This window comes from Lynx canadensis, chromosome B4 (assembly GCF_007474595.2).
Source record: "Lynx canadensis isolate LIC74 chromosome B4, mLynCan4.pri.v2, whole genome shotgun sequence".
NCBI lineage: Eukaryota > Metazoa > Chordata > Mammalia > Carnivora > Felidae > Lynx > Lynx canadensis.
In genome coordinates this window covers 83,351,368-83,376,749 of record NC_044309.1, presented here as the reverse complement: position 1 = coordinate 83,376,749, position 25,382 = coordinate 83,351,368, and the positions used below count along the sequence as shown (strand labels likewise).

Below are 25,382 nucleotides of genomic sequence, written 5' to 3'. Positions count from 1 at the left end.
AAGGTCATTCACTGTTACACGTTTGGGGGATGGTATGGGGGGGGGGTGATCCCGGGGTCGGGGTAGGGTAAAAAAGCAACAATCTAGTTGCTCGATGCTTAGGAATCTGCTGATCTCCCCCAGTGGTAATCCCACCCTGTCGGCTGCCACCCACTTGCACTCACCAATCTGAGCAGAATGGCCCCGCTTGCCGGAGCTCTTATACCGAACGGCCTCCTTGATGCGGTCCACTTCTTGCTGGTACCGGCGCTTGTCCTTCATGGCGCCCTCCTTGGCCTCCTTCAGTGCACCCTCCAGGGCCTTAACTCTCTCAGCCGTAGCCCTAAGTCGTTTTTCCAGTTTAGGAAGCTCACAACGCAGATCTGCATTGTCACGTACCAGCTGTGGGGTAAGACCAAGGGAAGGGGCCAGAGGCAAAGCCAAGGACCCAAGAGAGCCAGAAGTGGAGTGTGGGAGTGCAGGGCAGGGAGAGAGAATACAGAAAAATCAAGTCAGAGAAGATGGAGACCGTGTAGTTTCCTCAAGTCCTCGTTCCCTTTACCTAACTGCTCTTCTGGCCACTTCTTTCCTTCTCCCTAAGCAAACAGTGGTCAGGCATTAAAAAGTTACATCATTTTCTGAACAGCAAAACATGCCAACTCCACTGTAGCCCAGAACTCTTGTGACAGTGCCCTGTCCTCGTCTTTTCCTGGCCTAGATATCCACCCCCTAGTATCTCACAGCTTGTGCCAGACCAACAGCCCCAGGGCAACCATGGGGATGAGGCACCCTTCTCCCAGAGATGGCTTTGTAGGCATGCGGGGGGGGCGGGCCAGCAAGAGCATGGTAGCAGTCTGGAAGGTGGATATGGCATTGAGTGCAGGTTAGGTGCGGTGCAGAGCAGGAGCAGAAGCTGGAATACGGGAGCCCCACCTCACCCCCGACCCACACACATACGCACAGCACCCCACAGGAGGGAAAGAAAATGTTTGAGGTCTCACAAACATTTGTGCTCATTACCTTCACATACAAGGGGTTCCTGGGCTGCCCCTCCCACATTTAAATTAAGCTAGAGAGTGGTAGCAACCACTCGGCAGCCAGAAAAGAATTCCTGATCTTTTTATAGGGTTTCATACAATAACTGGGGTCCCTACAGACTGCCAGAGCCAGCCTTGGAAGATACCAGGTAAATGAGTATAGTGGGGACCTCGGGAGAAAGGGCAGAGCTGGGAACACTTCTGTGCCTCTTTCACTCTGGACAATTTCAAGATTATAAACAATGCTTTGCTGTGGGGATAGTTTGGCTTAATTAATAATAGGGCTGCAGTCCTGCCCATTTAAGATTCTATTTATTCGCTGAGGAAGTTTCTGCATCTCTCTCATTTTCCTTTCTAGTCTTGTCTCTGCTGAAGTAGGACATTATGAGGAGTCCTCCATTCTACAGGTAAGTAGTTTTTGATCTTTGGGACTTAGAGCAGAGGCAGATGCTTCCATGAGGAAAAAGGACACAGCCTGTGTCCTGATACATTCTACAATGTGGATAAGCCTGGAGGACATTATGCTAAGGGTAACAAGCCAGTCACAAAGCACAAATCCTGTATGATTCCACTTATGGGAGGTACTGAAAGGGGACAAAATCATGGAGACAGAAAGAAGAATGATGATGGTGGCCAGGGCCTGGGAGGCAGGGGAAATGGGGAGTTACTGTTGTTAATAGGTATAGAGGTGCAGTTTTGCAAGATGATAGTGGTGACGTTGCGCAACAGTACGAATACAAATGCACTTAGTACCACTGACCCTAAAGTAATTATGACGGTAAATTTTATGTGTGTGTTACCACAACAAAAACACTGGGGAAAAAATAAGCAATATGACATCCATTTGGACGGAGAAGGAAAGTGAACACAGAGAAATGAAAATAGGAAGGCGGAACTGATTACAAATGTTTCTTCCCTTGACTTTCAACTTTTCTGTAATGTTGTTACATTGTTATACTGCTTTATAATAAACAAAGGGGGGGAAATGATAGTGTAGCCCTCTGCAGGCCCAAATAAAATACATAAACCTGCAGATTATCACTGGGTCACAGTTCTGGGACTTTTCCTTTTATTATATTTGTGAAAAAAAGAAAAGGTGTACCAAATATTTGCTAAATATGCTGGGCATTGCACTGAGAAATTTAAGCTTCGATTTAGTGAGAACATGAGTTTTGTTTTGTTTTTATTAATTTTGAGAGAGAGAGTGCAAGTCGGGAGGGGCAGAGAGACAGAGAGAGGGGGACAGAGGATCTGAAGCAGGCTCTGCACTGACAGCACAGAGCCCGATGCGGGGCTGGAACTCATGAACTGTGAGATCATGACCTTAGCAGAAATCGGGTGCTTAACCGACGGAGCCACCCAGGCAGGTGCCCTGAGAACATGAGTTTAAATCCAATGTTAAGGTGGATTGAAAGAAGGGAATGAAGGATAGATTAGGGTTTATTTTATGAATCAGAAGAGCCAGTTGATACACTGCCACAAGTGTCTTCAAGGCTCAGATATTTGGCACTAGGGAGGGTGCTCCTGCTCTGTCCTCGCCAAACATTTCCTGTCCTGACTCCTCTGGACTGCCCCTTCTGCCTCCCCACCCCATACCTTTGAAACCCAGTCATCCACCTAAGGAACCGCAGCAGCAAGGAGGGGGACAGAGAGGCAGCAACTTAATACACAGGAGTTTCAACCGGCCCCAATCAGGGGGTGGTTGGGCCATCTGGAGGACATCCTTTAATTACCCTGCATGCCTGCCCCAGGCCTAGGCAGATGGAGTTCTCTCCATGAAAGAAAGCCCAACTTCCCCGGCTTCTGTCTTGTCCCATCGTTTCCTGTCTCTGACCAGTATCCCTCATGTGGCGCCATAGCCCTATGCCTCTGAAACCTCTATCAGTTTCAACCTCTCCCTCCACATCCATAGGCCTGGGGAATTTCACTTTGAGCAGAGGCAGGCAGGGAGCTTTGAGAGGGGAGAACAGGCATGGAACAAAGAACAAGGGAAAAGTGGGACCAAATACGGATAAAGAAGGGATTCGGAGGAAAAGTCAAAGGGAAAAGTAAGGAAGACATGCAAGTAAGTTTTCCTAAATCCAAGGGGCCTCAGAGGACTTGGGTCTCCTCGGCACCTGGCCTCAAGAGTTCTCTTCACCCCTGCCCCCTTCGCTTACCTGTTTGTGAACCTTTGTAAGCTGTTCCAGGTTGTTCTCAAGAAAGGAAATCTTCTGCTTTTGGGAGTGAATCCCCCCACTGTCCTCGGGCTCCATTTCTGCACTCTGATTAAAGATGGAGGGGTTAGAGAAACTTGAGGACAGGAGGAAAATATGGGGGCTGTGAAAAATCCTAGGAAGGCACTCACTTTCTTGACTCGAGTCGTGACGTCTTGAACGAACAGTTTGCGAAGGTTGTGGAGGGTCTGGAGTTCCCGGGCCTGGAAAGAATGGTGAAAAATTGGGGATGGCCAAATTACCAGGTCAACTTTTTCACTTCAAAATTATTGGAACCTTCAGTCTGCCTAGTCAGGTGAATCACTCATCCTTTAGGAAAAGATGTGTCCTGATTATGCCACAGACTGACTCTGCATAAGGAATGGGGTTATGAAGAAATCAGGGGGAAGAAATGAAGTCCCCACCTCACCCTGTTAACTTGGTACAGAGAAACCACTCACAACTGTCTCCTCCAGACCCTTGAGGTCCTGCTTGGACTGTTCATGTCGCTCATACAGAAATCTGGGGAGAAGAAGGAAACACAAGAGTCCCTCAGGACAGTCCCTCCTCCCTTTCTCCTCCCTCTCCATTCCTTTGATCTATACTTTATTATTATTTATTATGCAAATTACCCTGTTCACTGTGTAGAAATTAGAAAAGAAAAAAAGATGAATTTCATAAAAAGCCCATAATTCTACTACTCACAGATCAAACCACCATTAGCATTCTGGTGTCCATCTTTCCCAACTCTTACTTCTTCTTCTTCGTCTTTTTTTGTTTTTGTTTTTGTTTATTTATTTATTTTGAAAGGGAGAGAGCACCAGCTGGGGGTGGGGAAGGAGACAGAATCCCAAGCAGGCTCCACCCTCTCAGCATGGAGCCCGACACGGGGCTTGAACTCCCAAACTGTGAGATCATGACCGGAGCCAAAATCAAGAGCGTGACATGCAACCCACTGAGCCACCCAGGGGGCCCCACCCCCTCCAGACTCTTACTTCTATGCGTGTAGAGCCCCCAAAAACTTTATAGGATCCTACCATTCATACTGTTTTGTAACCTGCCTTTCACACTTAAGAGAACATCACAAACATCTTTCCGTGGCAGCTAACAGTCAGTAGAGGTCCTTTCTGAAAGTCTCTCTTTGTTTCCCTTCCCTGCCCCATCACATGACTCTCGAGGTTGCCATGTGCACATCTGCATCGCGCCCTGCCTCTGCCGGTGTGCGTGAGTAGCAGTCTGCGCCTGCGCGGCGGCGGGTTTGCGGGCAGATACCCATCACTCACGTCAGCTCCTGGAGTTTGCTGCTCTTCTCATGCTCTTCATTCTTCAGCTTCTCGTAGTCAGCCTGAAGCTTCTCTAGCTCTAACTGGAGCTTCTGATTCAGGCTGCACAGGGCAAGGAGGTGTCGGAGAGAACAGAACGATGTCAGGGACCGGGAAGGGGAAGACCGGCGCTGCAAACATTTTCCTTCCGGTACAGCCGGGCCAAGTCGGGACTGATGCGTCTACCTTTGGATATCAGAGGCAGACGCAGGCCGCTGACAGAGTGAGGAACCCTGAGCTATCCAATCACAAGAGCTCAAGGAGAGGGACTAGTCCTCACTCCCGTATCTCCCGGGGTTGGGTGATAAAGCTGTGGCATCGCTGGGGGAGGGGCGCTTGGAAATGAGCAAAGCAGACCTTGGGCCAAGAGGGAGCACGCGTGTGGGCACAGCAAGGCAAAAGGACCCGGGGAGGCCGGGGCTGCCCAGGGGGACTCTTACTCTTTGAGCTCATCGATAGTCTTCTGCTTCTCATTGATCTCGTCCCGGAGCCGGGCCAGCTGCCGGTGATGGGCCTCCCGATGACTCTCCATCTGCACCTCCAGGGCCTTCTGCAAACAACCCCACCCCACACTCAAAGCCGGACTCCCTGACACCAGCTTGGAGCGGGCCGGCTCAGCCCGGCCAAGCCCCAGTGGTCCCCTACAGCTTCCCCTCTCACCTTCACTTCATCTGTGTCCTGTGTGTCTGGCTCCTTGTCCTTCAGGGCCACTTCATGCACAGTTTCTGAGGGAAAGAAGGAAAGACAGCTTACCTCACACCTACCTCCTCCGGAAAGAACTTCCACTTTGTGACCAGAGCTCCAGGTCGGGCAGGCGACATCTACCCAGTATGGACCCTCTGTGATGTTCTTCTGGGTTAGGACAGTCCAATTGGACACAGCAGGGAAAGAGATCAACGGAGGGTTTATGGTTCGTGTACAATAAGCTCTGTGCAAAAGCATGCTAAGTAGCGTATGAGTTGGCCTCCGTGATGTCAGTCTAATGCATTGGATGAGTATGCTGTCAGGTGGTTTCTTCTGATGTCTGCCACTTTTCCTCCCTGCCCCCTCTGGGATCTCAGATCCCAGGATAAGTGGTTTGGAGGTTTAAGAAGGCCTCACCCTGGGCCTGGAGCTTGGCCAGCTCGTCACTCAGGGAGTCATAGGACTCTTCCAGATGCCGCTTCTTTAGCTCCACGCTCTGCATATACTCTGTAAGCGAGCGGATCTTCGCCTCATGCTAATGGGGGAAGGGTTGGTGAGAGGAAGAAGAAGGGTGGAGTCAAGGACACAACTCCAGGCAGCACAGACCTCTGCAGCTCTCCCAGGCCCTCCCCTCCTGCTGCGCCTGCCTGAAGACACAGGGCCAGAGGCCATTTCTTTGGACCCTTCCTTTAGACCCCATCAGCTCACAGGGTGCTATCTCCTCTGACCCTTCACTTCCCTGGCCTGGACCCTTCCCTGCCACCCCAGGCTCTTCTATCCTTGACTTTGGTTGACCCTAGGTCCTTGACATGAAAGTGGGTGCTAGGAGTTTTATCCCACAAGCTACAGAATCACCCTCCTTCCCATTGCACGCAAAGGCCCTCAATGCCCAGCGCTCACCTGGGAGATGAGGAGCTGACAGGAGGAGAGTTCCCGCCCAGTCACTTCCATTTTGCGATGACATTCGACCTGCAGGTTCTCTAGCTGCCGGCAGCGCTTGACCACAGACTTGACTTCTGATTTGATTTTGCTGATATAGAGTCTGGCCACCGTGAATTCCTCCTCGATGGCTCCGCTGATCTCCACCGGCTGGGGGGTGGGGGAAGGCAGGAAGAGGTACTTCTCTGCTGCAGGGAAGCGTTTGCCCATTCCCTTCCACCCTGCCGATCCCCGTGTACACCCACACACACAGGGATTCGGGTGGGAGAAGTATTTTCCAAACAACTTTTACCTGCCATCACCTGGCATTTTGTATTAAATCCTTCTACCTGCACTTAAAGATCCAGTTCCCACAGTCGCCCTCTTCCATCTTATAAAGCAATATGATTTTCTTTTGCAGTCAAACTGTTCTGCCTGATTGCCCAGATTTGCCTCACTGCCACAGATTTGCATATATCATTCTCACATCTGTGCCTCATCTCTAAAGCCTGCTATAGGCACATCTCCATTCCTTCTTTATTCAGCACCCTGTAGAAGGTGTATTTACAGTTGAGTCTGTGCAAAATTCTACTTGTTTTCCTGTATCTAGTTTATTTTTTTTAATTTTTGTTTAGTTTTTGAGAGAGAAAGAAAAAGAGCACGAGCGGGGGAGGGGCAGAGAGAGAGAGGAACAGAGGATCGGATGCAGACTCTGTGCTGATAGCAGAGAGGCCGAGGTGGGGTTTGAACTCACAAACCAGGAGATCATGGCCCAAGCCGAAGTCAGATGCTCAACCAACTGAGCCATCCAAGCACCCCATGCTAAAGTCATGTTTCCCAGATCTCTGGCCCACCTTCCTCAGCATCCCTGAGGGCCTGGACTGTCTACCCTGCATCTCCCACCAGTGCCCAGAACAAGAATGACCTGAACAAGATTCCTGCCTCTGTCTCCACTCACCAGCTTAATCTCCCCGTTGCCCACGATGACACTGAACTCACTCAGGTCCTTCATCAGCCCATTCAGCACCTCAGCAATGCGTTTTCGCTGGTGTCCACTGACCTCCTGTAGCCGCTGCAACTCAGACTCCAGGGACAGCATGGTGGCCTGGGGACAGCCCCTCAGGTCATCCCACTGCCATCTTCCTACCCCCCTGCCTAGCCCAGGCAGAGGCCTCCCCCTCATACATGACCCTGAGGGCTGCTACAAAGAGAACATGGGCCCTGCAAAAGGGTTTGGAAGAGACAGGAGTCAGGAGGGCAGTGTGGTGACAGGTGGGAAAGGTTCCCACAACACACCACACAGCAGTGCAAGGGTACAAAAGTGACGCAGGGGTCCCTTTGGATGTGGGGGACGTTCTGGAGGCCAGGGAGCTCTTGCACCCCAGTCAGCCACTCACCACCTTCTGAGATAGCTCATCCACCAGAAGCTGGTTCTGCTGGCTCTTCTCCTCCACTTCCTGGGACTTCTGGTCATAGTTCACGGCCAGCTCCTCCAGGGCCTGTAGCACTTCCTTCACCTCATCCTTAGCAGCGTCATTCTCTGACTGCAGGTGGCTCAGCTCCCGCTGGACCTTTTCATTGTCTCCTCGGGTGGACACCAACAGCTTCAAGAAAGAGGTAAGGCACGTGAGGGACCACCGCTATGGTCCCCTGGTCTGGGGAAGCTCAGAGCACTACCCCAGACAGGGTCCCTCTGGCACCCGAAGCCTGGAGCGCACAGCTCTAGGAGAGGAGCAAGGGCCAAAGTGAGTCAGGAGGAAGGGGGGTGTAGGCTTCTTAGAAGCAGGACAACAGAAGGAAGAAGCACCCAGACTCCAAAATCCGTAGTTTACACAAAGCCCCAGTTAAGTCCCCAGACTTCTATAGTTTTGGGGGGTGACTAAATCCTAAGCAGAAGACTAAGCCCTTCTTCGGGAACACACCGCTCTCCTCTCATGTCTTGTCCTCCTTCCCATTACCTCTTCCTGGTCCAGCATCTGCTGCTTAAGCTTCTCTATGAGCTGGCTCTGCTGGTTGATCTCATCATCCTGTTGGAGGCAAGGGGGGAAGAGGGAGTGAAGGAAGGCAGCCCCTTCCAGTCTAGATGGATGGGGTTGGGGCCAGAGGTCGGATCCTGACAAAAATCCAGACCGGTCAGGCTTTGAGTTAGAAACCCCAAAACCTAAAACGAGGTTTTCCCCTCAGCCTCTCACCTCACTCCTACCCTCACTTTCAAATTCCTTTCTTCTAGAAGATGATCTAACCCTGCCAATACCCAGCAAAAGCCTTTAGATTAAAGGACACGGCCTCTAACCAAGAACTCCCACTTTGGTCCTCCATTCTAATCAAATCATTCAAAAGCAAAGTCTTAGGCATCAGAGGCAAAGATAGACCTTTCAGGGTTACTTATAAGAGCAAAAACAAACTACCCAAAACAAAGAAAACTAGAGGCCTTGCAGTAAGCAAGTGGTTAAATAGGTTTTGAATGAATGAATGAATGAATGAATGAATAAATAAATAAATAAATACAACAATATGTTTTGATAAATGGACTTTTAAAATGCTTTTAAAATGCTTTTACAGGGGCGCCTGGGTGGCGCAGTCGGTTAAGCGTCCGACTTCAGCCAGGTCACGATCTCGCGGTCCGTGAGTTCGAGCCCCGCGTCGGGCTCTGGGCTGATGGCTCAGAACCTGGAGCCTGTTTCCGATTCTGTGTCTCCCTCTCTCTCTGACCCTCCCCCGTTCATGCTCTGTCTCTCTCTGTCCCCCAAAAAATAAATAAACATTGAAAAAAAAATTTAAAAAAAAATGCTTTTACAAAAAAGATTTTTAATGAAAAAATACTTTTATGAAGAATTGTTAACAAAGTAGGAAATTGCTCCTTATAGAATATGGAATGAGGAAATCAGATGCAAAGTTACACACACAGTGCATCTCAACTGCATGCTCTATGTATGAAGAAAAGCAAAATGTTAGTAGTGTTATTTCTGAATGGTGTGATGATGGGAGACTTAAATCTTCTATTTATTTTTATTTATCTTCCAAATTTTTTTAATGTTTAATTATTTTTGAGGGGGGGGGCAGAGAGAGAGGGAGACACAGAATCTGAAGCAGGCTCCAGGCTCTGAGCTGTCAGCACAGAGCCCGATACTCGAACCCACGAACCGTGAGATCACGACCTGAGCCAAGTTGGATGCTCAACCGACTGAGCCACCCAGGCACCCCTAATTTTTTTAATAATATGGGTAACATACAGTGTTGTGTTAGTTTCAGATATATGATACAGCAATTCAACAATTCTAAATGTTAGTCAGTGCTATCTTCCACATTTGCAGTAATGAGTGAGCATTTGTCCCTTTTAAAATAAATATATATATATATATATGGGGCACCTGGGTGGCTCAATCAGTTAAGCGTCCGACTTCGGCTCAGGCCATGATCTCACGGTTCGTGGGTTCGAGTCCCGTGTCGGACTCTGTGCTGACAGCTCAGAGCCTGGAGCCTGCTTCGGATTCTGTGTCTCCCTCTCTCTCTGCCCCTCCCCCGCTCACGCTCTGTCTACCCTTTCTCTCAAAAATAAACATTAAAAAAAAATTAATAAAAAAATTTTTTAAAAGGCAGTAGAAGCTAATTCCTTAATCCCTCACTTTTCATCCCCCTGGCCTCCCCTCTGTGCCTTGGATGTCCTCACCTTGTCATCGAGCTGCTTATAGAGCCGGCGGATCTCCTCCTCGTATTTCTGCCTCTCCTCAGGCGCGATGCGCACCACGATGGACGAGTTGTCATTCACGGGGGTCTCCTCACAGAGCTCAGCTCCCAGGGCTGCGTCGTCCCCAGCCAGGCGCTCTGTCTCAGGCACGTTCTCTCCTGGCCAAGGGGCAGAACAAGATGAGGGACAGGAGGAGACAGAGCTGTATCCAGGAGTCCTTCCTCCCTCGCTCCTCAACGCCAAGACCTCCGGGCAGGTCTCCAACTCTGTTGCCAAGTGCACCTTCAACCTTTGCTGGGGGGTGGGACAAGGGTGGTCAGCCCCCTCTCCCCTTCCCTCATGACCACTCTACTGCAGGCCTCCAGAAACACAACCCTCCTGGGAGGTTCGCCTGTCCTTAAGCACCACCCCAGACAGGGCCCCTCTGGTCCTCCAAGCCTCCTCCTCCCACAGTCTCTCGCGCCCACTGGAACCCTCTCTAACCGCTGCGCCACCGGCTCAGCTCAGCCTCCAGCTTTGCGATCGTCTCTTTCTGAGCTTTTGTCTTCTCTTTCTCCTTCTCATATTTCTTCTTCCACTGCTCAGCAGTCAACTCCAGATTCACTGAGGCAGTGTTCTTAATGGTCTTTGCCCTGGTTGAGGAGAACAAGGAGATGAGACCTCCACAAAGGCTTACATGACCCTGAGGGGTGAGTGCAGCAGGGGCTGGCATAGGGACGAGGGACTCTGCCACTGACCGCTGCCCAAACATCAGGGTGGACTTGGTCTCCGCATCGTTGTAGCTGGACGGTGAGCAGCAGATGAACATAGTTGTCCGGCAGTTTCCTCCCAGAGAGTCCTGGAGGATCCGTGTCATTTTGCTGTCACGATAGGGAACGTAGCTTTTCTGGGGGAAGGGGGGAGATTATGAATCAGGACAATACTCAACAAGGGAATCAGAAAGGACAGTGGTGCTGACTAAGGATCGCACACCCCATGAACTGGGCGTGATGAGATAGCAGTGGCAGCAGGAAGAGAAGCTGGAAGACGGGGTGCAGCCTGCAGAACAAGGGGGCCTGAGGAACACTCACTGTGCCCTCAGCCAGCGCGGAGATGACGTTCCCGAGGGCTGACAGTGACTTGTTGATATTTTTTGCTTCGTCCAACACGGCTCCCTCTGCTCCGGTCTTGCTGACCTACCAGAGAATTAAGGGATGAGTGTGTCATAAGCACTGCAGAGGGAGAGGGCTCTCATGGCCTCTTCTCCATGTAGGGAGATTCAGTCCAAGAGGGGCAGGGGCAGGGAAAGAGAACAGAAAAGGCCCTTCCTCTGTTACCCTAAACTCTCTTGCCAAAAGCTACCCACATATTAAACGAAATGTCCAGAAAAGGCAAATGCACAGAAAAAAAAAGTAGATTAGTGGTTGCTAGGGGTTGGGGGAAGGGAGCATAAGGAGTGACGGCTAACAGGTGATGGAAATGGTCTAGAACTAATGGCGATGGGTGCACAACCTTCCAAATATCCTAAAACCCACGGAACTGTATACTTCAAAATGGTAAACTTTATGGTATGTGCATTATATCTCAACTAAAAAGTTATTTTGATTGAAAAAAAAGCTCCCCCCGACCTCCTTGCCTACCCACCCCACCCCCAGGCCCCCAACCTTCTCGCTCCCTGCCAGGTCCACTAGATACAGCTTCCCACTGAGCTTCTGCTCGGTCTCCATGTTCTCCTGCTTGATGTTGATGAGGAAGATGCTGTGGCTCCGAGAGCTGTGTTCGTTCATGTCTGCAGGACCAAGGGAGGAGCAGTCCCTGTACTAATGCCTGTGGAGCCGAAGCCCTCAGCCCCCAGCTTCCACTGACCGCTGGCCCACCCAGAGAGAGAGGGAGCCAGTCAGGACTAGCCCTGCCCCAGCGTCTCCCAGGCAGCTGGCTTGCACACACAAGGGCAGCCTCTTCTTGCAGAGGACACAGTCTTCCCTCGCTTACTTCCAGTCCCTCAGCCCCAGAGGACGCAGACAAGCAGCAGAATCCCAGACTCGAGAGCCCCTTATATCCCCACTCACTGGTGACAGCCACGTGACGATTTGATTTCCCCTCATCAATCACATCTAAAATCTCCTCTGGGCTGGACACAAAGCGTTCAGTACAACCCTGCGGGGGCGGGGGGGGGCAAATGGACAGCGACCTGTGAACGTTGATCTGCAAATTAAATTACCTGCACACTGCCCACGTGACCTTTCAAGACTGTCTTTTCCGAGCCCTCGGACTCTCCCTGGTCCCTGAGCACATCTCACTCCTCCAAGCTATCTACCCTCCAACTTCTGGGTCTCTGGTCTATCTTCTTCCCACAAGCCCACTGTCAATACACCCACCCAGGTGCCCCTGTCCCCACTCTCACCTTGACAAATGGCACCCGATTCTTGTCCTCATGCACAGATAGATTTGTCTTGGTCACTGAATCAAGACAATGCGGGGTAGGCAAGGTTAGCACTTCCATCCCCAACCCCACACCCTGTAGTCTGCTGACACAGTGGTTTCTTCTATGTGCAAAAGAGGAGAAAGACTTCCCCATGAAGCTTAACGTCCCTGCATACACTGAAAACTCAGTTTCTCCTCCTCCAGGATTCTAGCCTCAAGGTTCCAGCTGGTCTCAGGCTGTTTCTATGCTCTGGGTGAGCAGGCTCACCTTGCGTGTCTAAGCTCATCTTCTGACCCTTTGTTTTTGGAAATTCTGGTTAGTGGAGGCAAGGAACATGGGTATGAGTGTGTGTGCCCTCTGCATCTCTTGCCAAACAGCACACAATCCCAAGAGCAATGTGACCTTTCTTTTCTTTGCCCTCCTCACACCCCCACCCACCCAACGGGATTAAACACCACTCACCATCCAGAAGGTCACGAATTTTGTCCAGGTAAATCTCAAAGTAAGAAACCTGGTTAGGGAGAAAGTGAAGAGGGCCTATCTTAAATCCGATACAAGAATCTCAAGTGAATGTGACTCACTCAAACGGTGGTAGTAGGAGCGAAAGGGCAGAAGAGAATATCTTAGCAGAGAAGAAGAGCTGAGGTGAGTAGAGCAGGAAAATAAGTTGGGGTTCCCAGGTTCTCAGTGGGTTCATGTTACATCTTCCCCTCCCAGGCCCCATCTGAGGATGCCCAACTGTCATGCTGTGATCACCTTGATGTGGAACTCAAGGTTTTCATCCATGGAGTAAATGTGGTTAAAGATGTCTCGGGCAATTCGAGGAATGATTCCCATCAGCTGAGGGTCATGCAGCTTTCCCTGGGGAGGAAGCGTATTCCAGAATGAGGTTGGGACTCAGAAAGAATGAGACAACTCAAGAATGCCGATGAACACAAAGGTAATAGCTGATAAGAAGACCATCTTAAGGTAGGAGGCAGTCACTGCCATGTCTACCTTTTTAGTGGAACAAGGAGAGAACTGAGTAGCCCTTTTAACTCTTATTGTAGCTGCTTTTCCAGATGAAAAGGAAAAAACTGGAATAGTGGAAAGGATGGAAAACCGCAGCAGGCTGGAGGGATTTCACTAAACTTCCACAACAGTAATGCTCCTCACTTCGTCCTCCAGATCAAGCAAGCTTGATTCCAAGATCTTGCCCCACACTGAGATTCCTTGGCTTCTCATTATCACTCCCCGCTCTTCACCTCTCATGAAAGTCAGAACCCTCACCTCCATGGTATGTGTTTTCCCTGAGGATGTCTGTCCATAAGCAAAAATGGTGCCATTGTAGCCAGCAAGGACATCTGGAAGAAATGGCAGAGAAAGAGCACTGGTGGAAAGAAGTGGGGTAGGGAATGGGAACCTGAAAACATACATTCTAAAAATATATCCATTACCTTTAACAATCTGCATGGCGCATGCATGATAAACTTGCTCCTGGGTCGTGTTTGGAGGGAACACCCGGTCAAAGACATATGGCTTCCCCTAGAATGGAAATAAAACATGGCAGACATCAGCAGGCAGGGTGTGAGGGAGAAGAAATACTGCAGCCCCCTTTCATTAGTCTGCAAAGGCACCTGTCTTTCAACCATCCATACCCATGGATGATTTGGGGGGATGAGGGAAACTAGAGAAAGAGGAGCAAAAGTTAGTACTGACGCCAGGAGTTGTGCCCATGCGCTACTGAGCGTCATTGAGAAGTGTCATACCATGAGTTCGTGTGAGGGGATCTTAGTTTTCATGTGACGATTTAGTACTCTACCACTCCAGGCCCCTCCCTGGGAAACCAAATGGGAAAAGACAATAGGGCCACAGGCTGTGGAGAGTGAAGAACAATTCATTAACACTAAAAATCTACCTCTAGCTTTAAAAATATCTTCCTCAATAGATCCACATGTCCTGATATGGAAGGATCTTTGAGATGCGTTAAGTGAAACATGGAAAGTTAGGGACATATGTATAGTATGTTTCCTATTGTGTAAATGAAATATACATATACCACAGCTACTGAGCTGTTGTGCAAACACTAATGCAAGCTCTCTCTCTCTCTCTCTCTCTCTCTCTCTCTCTCTTCTCTCTCTCTCTCTCTCTCTCTCTCTCTCTCTCGGTGAAAGAAATATATGAAATCAGAAACATGGGTCTCCTTTTAAGGAATCAACTTTAAGTAAAGAGAAACTATGAAGCAATTCACTGACTTGCAAGTACTTAATTCAGTTTATATGTTACAAATCATGTGTGCTGATAAGAATGCTAAAGATACAGGGGTGCCTGGGTGGCTCAGTCAGTTGAATGTCTGACTCTTGGTTTTGTTTTGGGTCATGATCTCATGGTCATGGGATCAAGCCCCACATTGGCCTCTACACTCAGTATGAGCCTGCTTGAGATTCTCTCTTCCTCTGACCCTCTCCCCAACTCATGCTCACACTCTCTCTCTTTTTCTAAAAAAAAAAGAAAAAGAATGCTAAAGATACAAAATATTTAAACCTGGGGAGCCAAACCAAGTATGTATTCACTATCCAATCATACTAAAGATCTCTGGTAATATTAAATGAGACAATGTTTGTTCTCCACCACAAGTGACAAATTTCTGTCATGTTTCCCTGCCATTCAGTTTAAAGAAACTATGACTGAGGCACTTGCATGATTCAGTCAGTAAAGCATCCGACATCGGCTCAGGTCATGATCTCGCAGTTCGTGAGTTCGAGCCCCACATCGGGTTCTGTGCTGACAGCTCAGAGCCTGGAGCCTGCTTCAGATTCTATGTCTCCCTCTCTCTGCCCCTCCCCAATGTGTGCTGTCTCTCTCTTTGTCTCAAAAATAAATAAAAATCGGAAAAAAAGAGAGAGAGAGAGAGAGACTATGACTGGGGCACCTGGGTGGCTCAGTTAAGTGTCCAACTTCGGCTTAGGTCATGATCTTACTGTTTGTGGGTTTGAGCCTTGTGTTGGACTCTGTGCTGACAGCTCAGAGCCCTGAGCCTGCTTCAGATTCTGGGTGTGTGTCTCTCTCTCTGCCCCTCCCCCACTTGCACTCAGTCTCTCTCTCAAAAATAAATAAAGCATTTAAAAAAAAGATAGAGACTATGACTTAGTTGTCAAATTGTTTTACTACAGAGCCCATCTTTATCCAACTGAAATGTAGAACTCTAGGTCTACGGTCACCAGAGTTTGGGAGACATGTCTTAACTAATTAAGGAAAAGTCATAAAACTTGGCCAGAGCTGGATATGGTGGTGCTGGGAATATTCATACCACTATTCCATCTATATGTAGAATTGTTTTCTAGAAGGAATTATACAAAAATATTGGCCATGGTTACTATGGAGAGAGACAAGTCTTTTATTTTTCATTTTGTATCTTGGGCAGAGAGAGAGGAAGAGAGAGGATCTCAGGCAGGCTCTGCACCATCAGCACAGAGCCTGACGTGAGGCTCAAACCCCCGAAGAGCAAGATCATGACCTAAGCCAAATTCAAGAGTCAGATGCTTAATCCACTGAGCCACCCAGGGGCCCCAAATTCTGTTAAATATTTAAATGTCCATACTGTTTGTACTCTATATCAGTGATTCCAGTGCTAGGAATTCATCTTACAACACTTACTTAAGCACTTAAAGATTTATGTAGAAGGATGTTCAGTGCAGCAGTTTGTATTAAAGTAAAACTAGAAACAATTCAAACATCCATCAACAAGATGTTGGCTATGGTAACTCCATATTCCACCCCCATTAAAATGACTGAGGTTGGTTTACATATATTGACATGTCCAAGCTCGATAAAGTGAAAAATAAAAACAGTATGTGTAATGTGATTATACTTTTTATCAACGTTTTTTATTTATTTTTGGGACAGAGAGAGACAGAGCATGAACGGGGGAGGGGCAGAGAGAGAGGGAGACACAGAATCGGAAACAGGCTCCAGGCTCTGAGCCATCAGCCCAGAGCCCGACGCGGGGCTCGAACCCACGGACCGGGAGATCGTGACCTGGCTGAAGTCGGACGCTTAACCGACTGCGCCACCCAGGCGCCCCTGATTATACTTTTTAAAAAGCATATGGACAGAATTGTCTTAGAAAAAAGACATGGAGGGACTATATACAGAACTGTTAACGGTGGGTATCACTGGAGAGCAGAATAACAGGAACTTATGCTTTCAACATTTTTTCTGTGATATTTAAATGTTTTACAGTGAGAACATATTGCTTTTAAACTAAAAATGTAAAATATTACAGGGCACCTGGTCCATTGGTTAGTCTGTGCTGACAGCTCGGAGCCTGGAGCTTGCTTGGGATTGTGTGTCTCCTTCTCTCTCTCTCTCTCTCTGCCCTTCCCCTGCTCATGGTCTGTCTCTCTTCTCTCTTCTCTCTCTCTCTCTCTCTCAAAAATAAACACTAACAAAAATTTTTAATGTAAAATATTACAGAAGATGGTAGGGAAAATGTGTAATGACAAGACTACACAAAGTACTGTTAACCAAGAAAGTAGTTTTTAAAATAGTATGCAGTATAGGGGCGCCTGGGTGGCTCAGTCAGTTAAGCATCAACTTTGGCTCAGGTCATGATCTCACGGTTTGTGAGTTCGAGCCCCGCGTCAGGCCCTGTGCTGTCAGCTCGGAGCCTGGAGCCTGCTTCGGATTCTGTGTCTCCCTCTCTCTCTGGCTTTCCCCCCTCACACTCTGTCTCTCTCTGTCTCAAAAATACATTAAAAAAAAAAAGCAAAAAGAAAAGTATGTAAAGGAAGATTCCCTTTCTGTAAAAAAAAAAAAAAAATGTATATGTATGTATGTATACCTTGCTTAGAAAAGCATGTTAATAGTGGTTATTCTTGGACAGTGGAATTTTAGGAGTTTCCACTTCCTTCCTAAAATGAAGGGCACCTGTCCAGCTCAGTTGGGAGAGCATGCAACTCTTGATCTCAGGGTTGTGAGTTCGAGCCTCGCTTTGGGTGCAAACATTACATTCTTTTACAAAAAAAATTTTTTTAATGTTTATTTTTGAGAGAGAGAGGGAGAGGACAGAGCGTGAATGGGGGAGGGGCAGAGAGAGAGAGGGAGACACAGAATCCAAAGCAGGCTCCAGGCTCTGAGCTGTCAGCACAGAGCCTGACATGGGGCTTGAACTCACAAACTGAGATCATTACTTGAGCCAAAGTCGGCCACTTAACTGACTGAGTCATCCAGGTGTCCCTGTAAACATTGCTTTCTAAAATGAAAATACATAATTTTTTAAAGTTTATTTTCTTTGTTTTGAGAAAGAAAGAGAGAAAGCATGAGCGGGAGAGGGGCAGAAAGAGAGAAGAGAGAGAATCCCAAGAGCCGTTAGCTTAACCGCATGAGCCACCTGGGTGCCCCCAAGATACATAATTTTTAAATAAGAAAATCTTAAGTTTTTCAAAGATATTAATATTCTTACTAAATAAAGAACTCTCATAAATCAGTAACAAAAAGATAAAACTCAACAGAAAAAATGGACAAGCGCTATGTACTAACAACAGAAAAATATATACAAATGTTCAATGTTTTCTTCTTCTTCTTCTTCTTTTAATGTTTATTTATTTTTGGGAGAGGCAGACAGAGAGAGAGAGAGAGAGAGCATGCGCATGACTATGGGAGGGGCAGAGAGAGAGGGAGACACAGAATCTGAAGCAGGGTCCAGGCTCTGAGCTGTCAGCACAGAGCCCAACCCCAGGCTCAAACTCGCAAACCATGAGATCATGACCTGAGCCAAAGTCAGAGGCTTAACTGACTGAGCTACCCAGGCACTCCAAATGTTCACTGTTTTCAAACTAAAACAGTAACATCGTTACTCACTTATCAAATTGAAAAACACAAACTTAATTATAACACCCAGTGTAGGTGAGGGTTCAAGGAAGTATCATTTCCACACAATGGGTACCTTTATCCTTTTCTGGTAAGACAGTATGTCCATTCAATTTTTATGGGGCAATTCAGAAATACATAATCAAGATCCTTGAATTATGCATATCCATTGACTCAGATGTTCTACTTCTAAGAATTCATGCTATGAAAATATTTGTAGCAAATATGTAGCTACAAGAATGTTTATTATCATGGGGTGCCTGGGGGTGGTTCAGTTGGTTAAGTGTTCAAATTTGGCTGGCATCATGATCTCACAGTTCGTGGGTTTCAGCCCTGCATGGGTCTCTGTGCTGACAGCTCAGAGCCTGGAACCTGCTTTGGATTGTGTCTCCCTCTCTCTCTGCTCCTCCCCCCGTGCTCGCTCTCTCTCTCTCTCTCTCTCTCAAAAATAAATAAAATGTTAAAAAAATGAAAAGAAAAGAATAAGTTTTTTTAAGAAGAATGTTTATTATCACACTGTTTATAATAACAAGAAATTGAGAACAACTAAAGGGGAATAACATTTTAGGGGACTTGGTTGATTAAATTATGGCATGTGCATATTTTTATCCTTTGCTGCTATTTAAAATGATGTCATAATAGAACATCAATAAATTTCAAAAATGTGTTAGTAAAAGAACAAAACAGCACATACTGTATTATTCCCTTTGTATGATGTTCAAGAAAGGACAAAACTTAGCTAGTGATAGAAGTCAAAATAGCAGATGCCTGGGGGTGATATTGACAGGAGGGGGCTAGAGAGAGCTTTGAGGGGTGATAGAAATACTCTAGTTTTCAATCTGGGTAGTGGTTACATGGGTGTCAAAATATGTTATAAAATTCATCAAACCGCATAAGATTTGTGCACTCACTGAATGTAAATTATATACCTCTTATAAAATACGACATCATAAAATGATGTTATTATAGTGGTTCTTAAAAATGAATTGATACACAACCTCATTATTAAGATAAATGCATATTAAGACTATGAAATACCACTTTAACCTATCAAAGTGGCCAATGCATTGCACTGGAGAAGGCATATATAAGCTGGAGCCAACTCTGTGAGAGGCAATTTAGAACCAGTTCTTAAATTTTTAAGTGCATATATATACTTTAAGACCTCAACTTCCAAAAATTTATCCTATATAGACATACTGCACATATGCAATATGTATACACACACACACACACACACACGGTCATTTAATTGTTTGCAGTAGCAAGTTAATAGGATAACCCTAAAAGTCTACCAATAAGGACCTGGTTAAGTAAATTATGGCATATCCCTACAACAAATTATAAAGTTGTTAAAAAGAATGAGATGTATCTTTGTGTGCTGATAAGGAAGACTCCTAGACTCATTGTTAAGTGGAAAAAAAAAAAAGTAAGGTACAGAACAGTATGTATACTATGCTTCCTTTCTTGTTAAAAAAAAAAAAAAAGTACATGCACGGGCACCTGGCTGGCTCAGTCAGTACAGCATGTGACTTTTGATCTCAGGGTTGTGAGTTTGACCCCCATATTGGGTGTGAGTTACTTAAACAAAAAAAATTTTAAAAAGTATATGCACGTATATATGCCTTTGCTTATAAATGTATAGTATGTTTTTAGAAGGATCCATAAGAAACTGGTAATCAAAGGCAAACTGGTTGTCTCTTGAAAGGGGAACAGGGTGGCTAGAAAACAGAAGTAGGAAGGAGACTTACTTTCCAATGTATACTTCTTTATATCATTTGAATTTTATCACTTGTGCATGTTAAGACATGCAAAAAATTAAACATTTAAAAAAATAAATAAAATTATGTAAAATATTTAATGATGGTAAAGTAGTAATCATAGTATTATATTAGTGAAAAAACTAGGTTGCAAAAGAATATATAGTTTATGATACACTTTTATTAAAATTAATATAGGCATATATGCAGCAAAAACTCACTGGAAATAAATACATTAAATTGTTAACAGTGTTTTTCTTGGGGTGGTGGGATTTTGAGTGATTTTGAGTTTCTTGCATGTGTTTCTCTTTGTTTTTAATTTTGTCAACAATTAAAATATGTTAGTGTTGCAATCAGACTATGTTTAATATTATTCAAGAAAAATCTACCTTAATTCTTTTTTTTTAAGGTTTGAGTGAGTTTATGGATTATTCATAGGACTTTTGTGAATTTTTCATCCTTTTTATCCAAATGGTTCATCATTACACTTCCTTACAAAGAATAAAATCCTTATTACATATAAGAAAATCATACAGTGTTAAACAGATTTAAAGTGGCATTGATACTTGTCCTCCTCAGTAATACCTTTCTTTTTAAATTAAATTAAAATTTTTTTTGCGTTGAAAATTGATTCTTGAATTGTAATCCAACTCAGTGTTTCTCCCATCCAGCAGCCGAGAAACAGAGACAAACACGTCTATCTCAAGCCAATGACTCTTGCCTCTTCTCCACCAATGATGGCTATCTATGCTTCTTGAAACCAGGAATGCAGCCAAAGGGGGTTAAGTAGAACTCTGGAGCCAACTTTGCCCCTCCCTTCTTCCCTTCTGGGAAAATGGGTACCAACTCTTTCTCTCCCTTCCCTTTGTCTCATCCTCTCACTTAAAGGATTCTACAGGAGGCTATGCATGCATTAAAATGGAGGGCGCTCTCCAAGTGCTGAAGGCAATTATTGCCTGAGAACCCCTTTTCTTAGCCTAGGCCAAGAAGAAGGAAGAGACCACAGAGAGTAAAAAGGGTGGTGTTCTCCGTACTGTGAGGCTAAAAGATATCCAAGAACTAAAAATAGGTCCACTTAGGAAACTCATAAGCAGGGAAAGCCATAGACACAGATTATAATTTCAGGGTTTCTGGAAAGGCCTGCTATCTCTTCCTTACTCTTGGCTAGGCCCTTAAATTCCAAGTTTAGTTCATTATTTTATCTTCAGATTTTTATTTCTGTTAAATTGTTGATTTGTTTTAAATTTTCTATTGATTAAACTCAAGATGAATTTGTTTGTCAGCTATTTTTATGCGAATAACTAGACCAGTGGTTTTCTACTTATTTTGCCTCTAGACTACTCACGTGGGAAACATCACCATTATTTATGTCTTTTCACAACACCCAATTACTTTGAGTCGGACTATAGTATGTTGTGGGAAGTTTCTTATCAGAATCTGGGGGAGTGAGTATAGTTAGCAAAAGCCATTTCTTTCTTCCTTCCTTCCTTCCTTCCTCCCTCCCTCCCTCCCTCCTTCCCTTCCTTCCTTCCTTCCTTCCTCCCTTCCTTCCTTCCTTTCTTTTTTAGCCATTTCTGATGCCCCCTCTCAGGCTTCTGCCCAGACCACCCCACAGCCTGGATCACCACATAGACCAGGAGTTTCTTGAAGGCAGGGATTCCCTGTAAAGCCCCAACATCGAGCCCAGTCCTTGGCCCACAGGATGTTCTTCATAAATATTTGTCAAGTAAATACAGATATTGATGGAGTAAGAGTGTAAAAAGATACTAGAGACCTGGATGTTTGGATAAAACAACTAGTAAGAAGCGGAAATGTTAACTACTTCCCAATGTGTCAAAGGCTAGCTTGTGGGGAGACAACATGTATAAAATTATAACAACATCTAACTCTTATCAGGAGTATATTATGTGTCTGTCACTGTGCTAAGCAATATGCATTATCTCATTTAATGTTCACAGCAATCCTAAAAGATATGTACTGTTATTATTCCATTTTATAGATGTGGGAACTGAGTTTCAGAGAAGTAAGGTAGCTTGCCTACAGTCACACAACTGAGAAATGGTAGGGCATGGTCTCAAACCCAAGCAATCTGAATCCAGACCCCCAGTGCCATAGGGATCCAAAAACTTGGGGTGCCTGGGTGGTTCAGTTGGATAAGCATCCAACTTGGGCTCAGGTCATGATCTCACAGTTGGTGAGTTTGAGTTTGAGCCCAGAGTCAGGCTCTGTGCTGACAGCTCAGAGCCTGGAGCTTGCTTTGGATTCTGAGTCTCCCTCTCTCTTATGCCCTTCCTTGGCTTGTGTTCTCTTCCTTTCCCTCTCTCTCTCTCTCCATCTCTTTCTCAAAATTTCAAAAACTGAAGTGCCTGAACACTGAGCACTGCATCAGATCCTTATCATGGCTTTTCTTTCCCCTTCGCCACATGCCACACACCCCCCTCCCCATTTGGACATTTCTCCAAATGTTTCCAGACTCTAGATGTTTCATCACTCCTTTTTTCCAACCTCAACCCCATCTTCAGAAATATGTGATTCTCTCACCCATCCTCTCTCAGGAACCCTCCCTCACCATGACAGCATCAGAGACTGGAAGATTTATTTCATTAGAAACACTCAGGGAGACTCTCCACCTTTGAGGAATGCCCCTGAGATCCACTACCCTACCCACAGCAATCTAAGCACTCCTCACAGCCTTCTCCAGAGAGCCCACCTTCAGAGTCCTGCAGCCCAGGGCTCTGTTCTTCCCACCCCACACCTCCTTGTTGTTGCCTACTCCATTTGTGTCTCCTGGCACCTTTCAGTAGTTTTCCATTATGTGAGCTGACTAAAGCTAATGGGAGGGCCTAAGATCAGGGGTCCCAAGATGACCAACCTTTTCAACCCTCAGTAAAGCACTTGGTAAAGGCTGAACTTCTGAGCACGAGGCCTGATTTCCATGGTGACACCCCTGGGGATTGTTGCCATGGTAATGCTGGAGAGACACTGGCCATGGTGAACATTACCTCTCCTCTCTATTTTCCTTTATGAGACTCCCCCAAAGCTAAAGGGAGACCGGCTCCCCCTCTTCAGATATCAAAGGAATCCTAGGCCACCCCAAACAATACTGACTCTTATCCAATAACCCATCAGGTCCCAACCTAGCTTTTCCAAATAAGGTACTTGATGGTCCTGGATTTTTGCCTGCTTTTCTAAATGAAGTACTTGATAGTTCTGGATTTTGCCTGCCTACTAACCCATTAGGAGACCTGAGGGAGGAAATATTGTGGACACTTGAATGAATGAGGGAGAGAGCAACAGGGGGAGGGAGGGAGAATACATTGTCTTCTCTTACTGTCATCCCTCCCATGTCTGGTATAGAGGCAACAACAGCCCAGACAGCAGGCACCAGGACACTTTGCCCACCAAGACCAAAGCAGAGAAACACTTAAATGGGTCCAGTGAAAAAGTCACACTGGATTCTGAGTGACACAGAGAGCAAAACAAGGTACACAGCACACAGACAGTGACCCAGACACCCTTCTACTATGACTCAGGCCATTAACTTTGGCTAAGTCCCATCCCCCAGATTGCTAGGAGAAGTCAGGGGAATGGGGGAGGGATAGGGCTGAAAGAGCTATCTTTCTAGCTTATTTGCCAAGCAGAAAAAGCCCACAAACACTAGGGACTCTGAAGCCCAGAGCTAGCCGCAGTGCCGCAGAGGCAGAGAGGAGAGCCATTAGAGAAAGGAGCACGGACTGGGTTTGGAGAGATTACTGTCTCCCCCTTCACTCTTCCCTCGCCTTCCTAAAGCAGCTTCCTCCATTAATTCCTCAGATGCTAGGCCCCAAAGGGAGACCGAGGAGGAAAGAGGAAAGTGGGTAGGGGATTTCCTCCCCTTGGTGGGACTCAAGGGTCGCCTCAGAATCCCTTCTCCTATAGCCCTCCTCCTCCCAAATGAGCAAGGAATAGTCAGCTTGGGAAGGCAAGCTCCAAGGACGCTGCCTGAGACAAAATGGCCCCCCAGCAGCATCTATCTCGGCCAGAGAGATTGACAGGAAGGGCTTGGGCAATGGAATATACACAGTGAGACAAAGGTGCAGCCCTGCAAATATCAGGCACAACAGACAGGGAAGGACCAGCTGTGGAACTAAGATAGAATCTGAATTGGCAGGGCGCCCTGGGCCTCTCTTCATCTCTCCCCCTTCTCCACCTTCTACTGTGTCTTTCCTGTTTAGCAAATTGGACAGATCAATACCACCACTCCTTCTCCCAACATCACCCCATGCCCCACGCCCGCCACACTGGGATGGCCTGAGAGCCTAAAGGAGTTTTTCAGACTTACCTGAAAAAAATAAAGCAAGGAAACTAGGCTTCACAGTAGAAACCTTTTGTGGATGGGCTCTCCCATGACCACCTCCCTCCTGTTTCTCAGCCTTCATACTTCAGGGGACCATCAAGCTCCAACTCTCACGGCTAATGCTTGCTGTCCAGACTACTTGGAGAGGAGCCCCCAGGCTGATCATGTTAGCCTGGCCAGACAGACCAGACTGTAAAGCCTAAGGCCCTTGAGGCAAAGAAAGACAAGAGCCCTCTGTATGTGGTGAACACACACATATGTAAGCACACACACAAGGCAGAGGCACCCATTTGAGTTCAGTTGGTGACAGCTCAGCATGGTGACAGACTGGGGTCCTTGGGGACGGGACATACAAGCAGGCTCTTCTTAAAACATGTTTATTCAAAGTCCCATTCTCACTGATTCAAAAGACTCATGCTCCCTCCCCATCTTTCCTTAATTCCTTTAATAAGCATGCCTTGTGCCAAGCACTGTGGACCAAAGATATATAAACAGTGCTCCTGACCTTGACAGCAGTCCTCATATGTGCCCCTCCCTTCTCCAATTGGCTGCAATTTCCTGGCCCAGCACCCCTCAAAGCCTTACAGGACTCGACACCCAGATCCTTTCACCCCATAGCCTGACATCCCTACCAACCTCGGAAAGGAGGGGTAGGTGAAGAATTCCCTAGGAATTCCCTTTAGGCCACCACAGATAAAGGTCCAGAAGAGAAATCTGCAGAGGCAGTGTGATAGGAAAATCTATTAGCTTTGGAGTTACAGATTAAGGTTCAGATCCATGAGTTAACAGTGTGACCTTGAGAAAGTCATTCAACTTCTTTGGGCCTCAATTTCCTCATCTGTAAAATGGAAACATTAATACCTACTTCAGAGTGTTGTTTTGAGGATTAAATAATACACGTCAAGTAACAAACCCACAGGAAACATCAGTCCTCCTTAACAAGATCTCCTCCACGGATAGGGCTGTCATGATGAGGTAGAAGCGACTTGCTACTTTTTTTTACTGGATCATCAAGAGAAAGGATGAATAAGCAAGTACCTATCAAGACCTCAGGATTCGGTTATTTTTATTTGTTAGGGGGGACTGGGGTGTCTGAAATCCTCTTCCTACTGTACCTGGGAGGGAAAGGCAGACATTTCCTTAGGACCCCAGAGCCCCCTTCCCCGACTGGGTGTGGCATCAATGTATTCCTCAGAAAACCCTTCATCA

At 46.5% G+C, this 25,382-nt stretch overlaps 1 protein-coding gene across 2 annotated transcripts in view; it reads right to left on the bottom strand.

The window, feature by feature from the left end:
* KIF5A (kinesin family member 5A) overlaps positions 1 to 25,382 on the bottom strand; it is a 31,239-nt gene that overhangs the window by 4,974 nt on the left and 883 nt on the right. Inside the window, exons 2-25 of one of the 2 annotated variants that reach the window (XM_030323034.1) lie at positions 13,664 to 13,751; positions 13,497 to 13,570; positions 12,984 to 13,088; positions 12,690 to 12,738; positions 12,207 to 12,262; positions 11,872 to 11,959; positions 11,467 to 11,591; positions 10,894 to 10,998; positions 10,561 to 10,709; positions 10,307 to 10,455; positions 9,806 to 9,981; positions 8,094 to 8,162; positions 7,533 to 7,739; positions 7,094 to 7,240; positions 6,118 to 6,306; positions 5,635 to 5,752; positions 5,194 to 5,258; positions 4,974 to 5,083; positions 4,495 to 4,596; positions 3,673 to 3,733; positions 3,364 to 3,435; positions 3,176 to 3,280; positions 2,613 to 2,633; positions 165 to 381 (exon numbers count right to left, since the gene is read on the bottom strand). In XM_030323034.1, coding sequence (XP_030178894.1) covers positions 165 to 381; positions 2,613 to 2,633; positions 3,176 to 3,280; positions 3,364 to 3,435; positions 3,673 to 3,733; positions 4,495 to 4,596; positions 4,974 to 5,083; positions 5,194 to 5,258; positions 5,635 to 5,752; positions 6,118 to 6,306; positions 7,094 to 7,240; positions 7,533 to 7,739; positions 8,094 to 8,162; positions 9,806 to 9,981; positions 10,307 to 10,455; positions 10,561 to 10,709; positions 10,894 to 10,998; positions 11,467 to 11,591; positions 11,872 to 11,959; positions 12,207 to 12,262; positions 12,690 to 12,738; positions 12,984 to 13,088; positions 13,497 to 13,570; positions 13,664 to 13,751 — 2,647 coding nt within the window. The remainder of the gene's footprint in view (positions 1 to 164; positions 382 to 2,612; positions 2,634 to 3,175; positions 3,281 to 3,363; positions 3,436 to 3,672; positions 3,734 to 4,494; positions 4,597 to 4,973; positions 5,084 to 5,193; positions 5,259 to 5,634; positions 5,753 to 6,117; positions 6,307 to 7,093; positions 7,241 to 7,532; positions 7,740 to 8,093; positions 8,163 to 9,805; positions 9,982 to 10,306; positions 10,456 to 10,560; positions 10,710 to 10,893; positions 10,999 to 11,466; positions 11,592 to 11,871; positions 11,960 to 12,206; positions 12,263 to 12,689; positions 12,739 to 12,983; positions 13,089 to 13,496; positions 13,571 to 13,663; positions 13,752 to 25,382) is intronic. The other variant, XM_030323035.1, reaches the window with a different exon arrangement.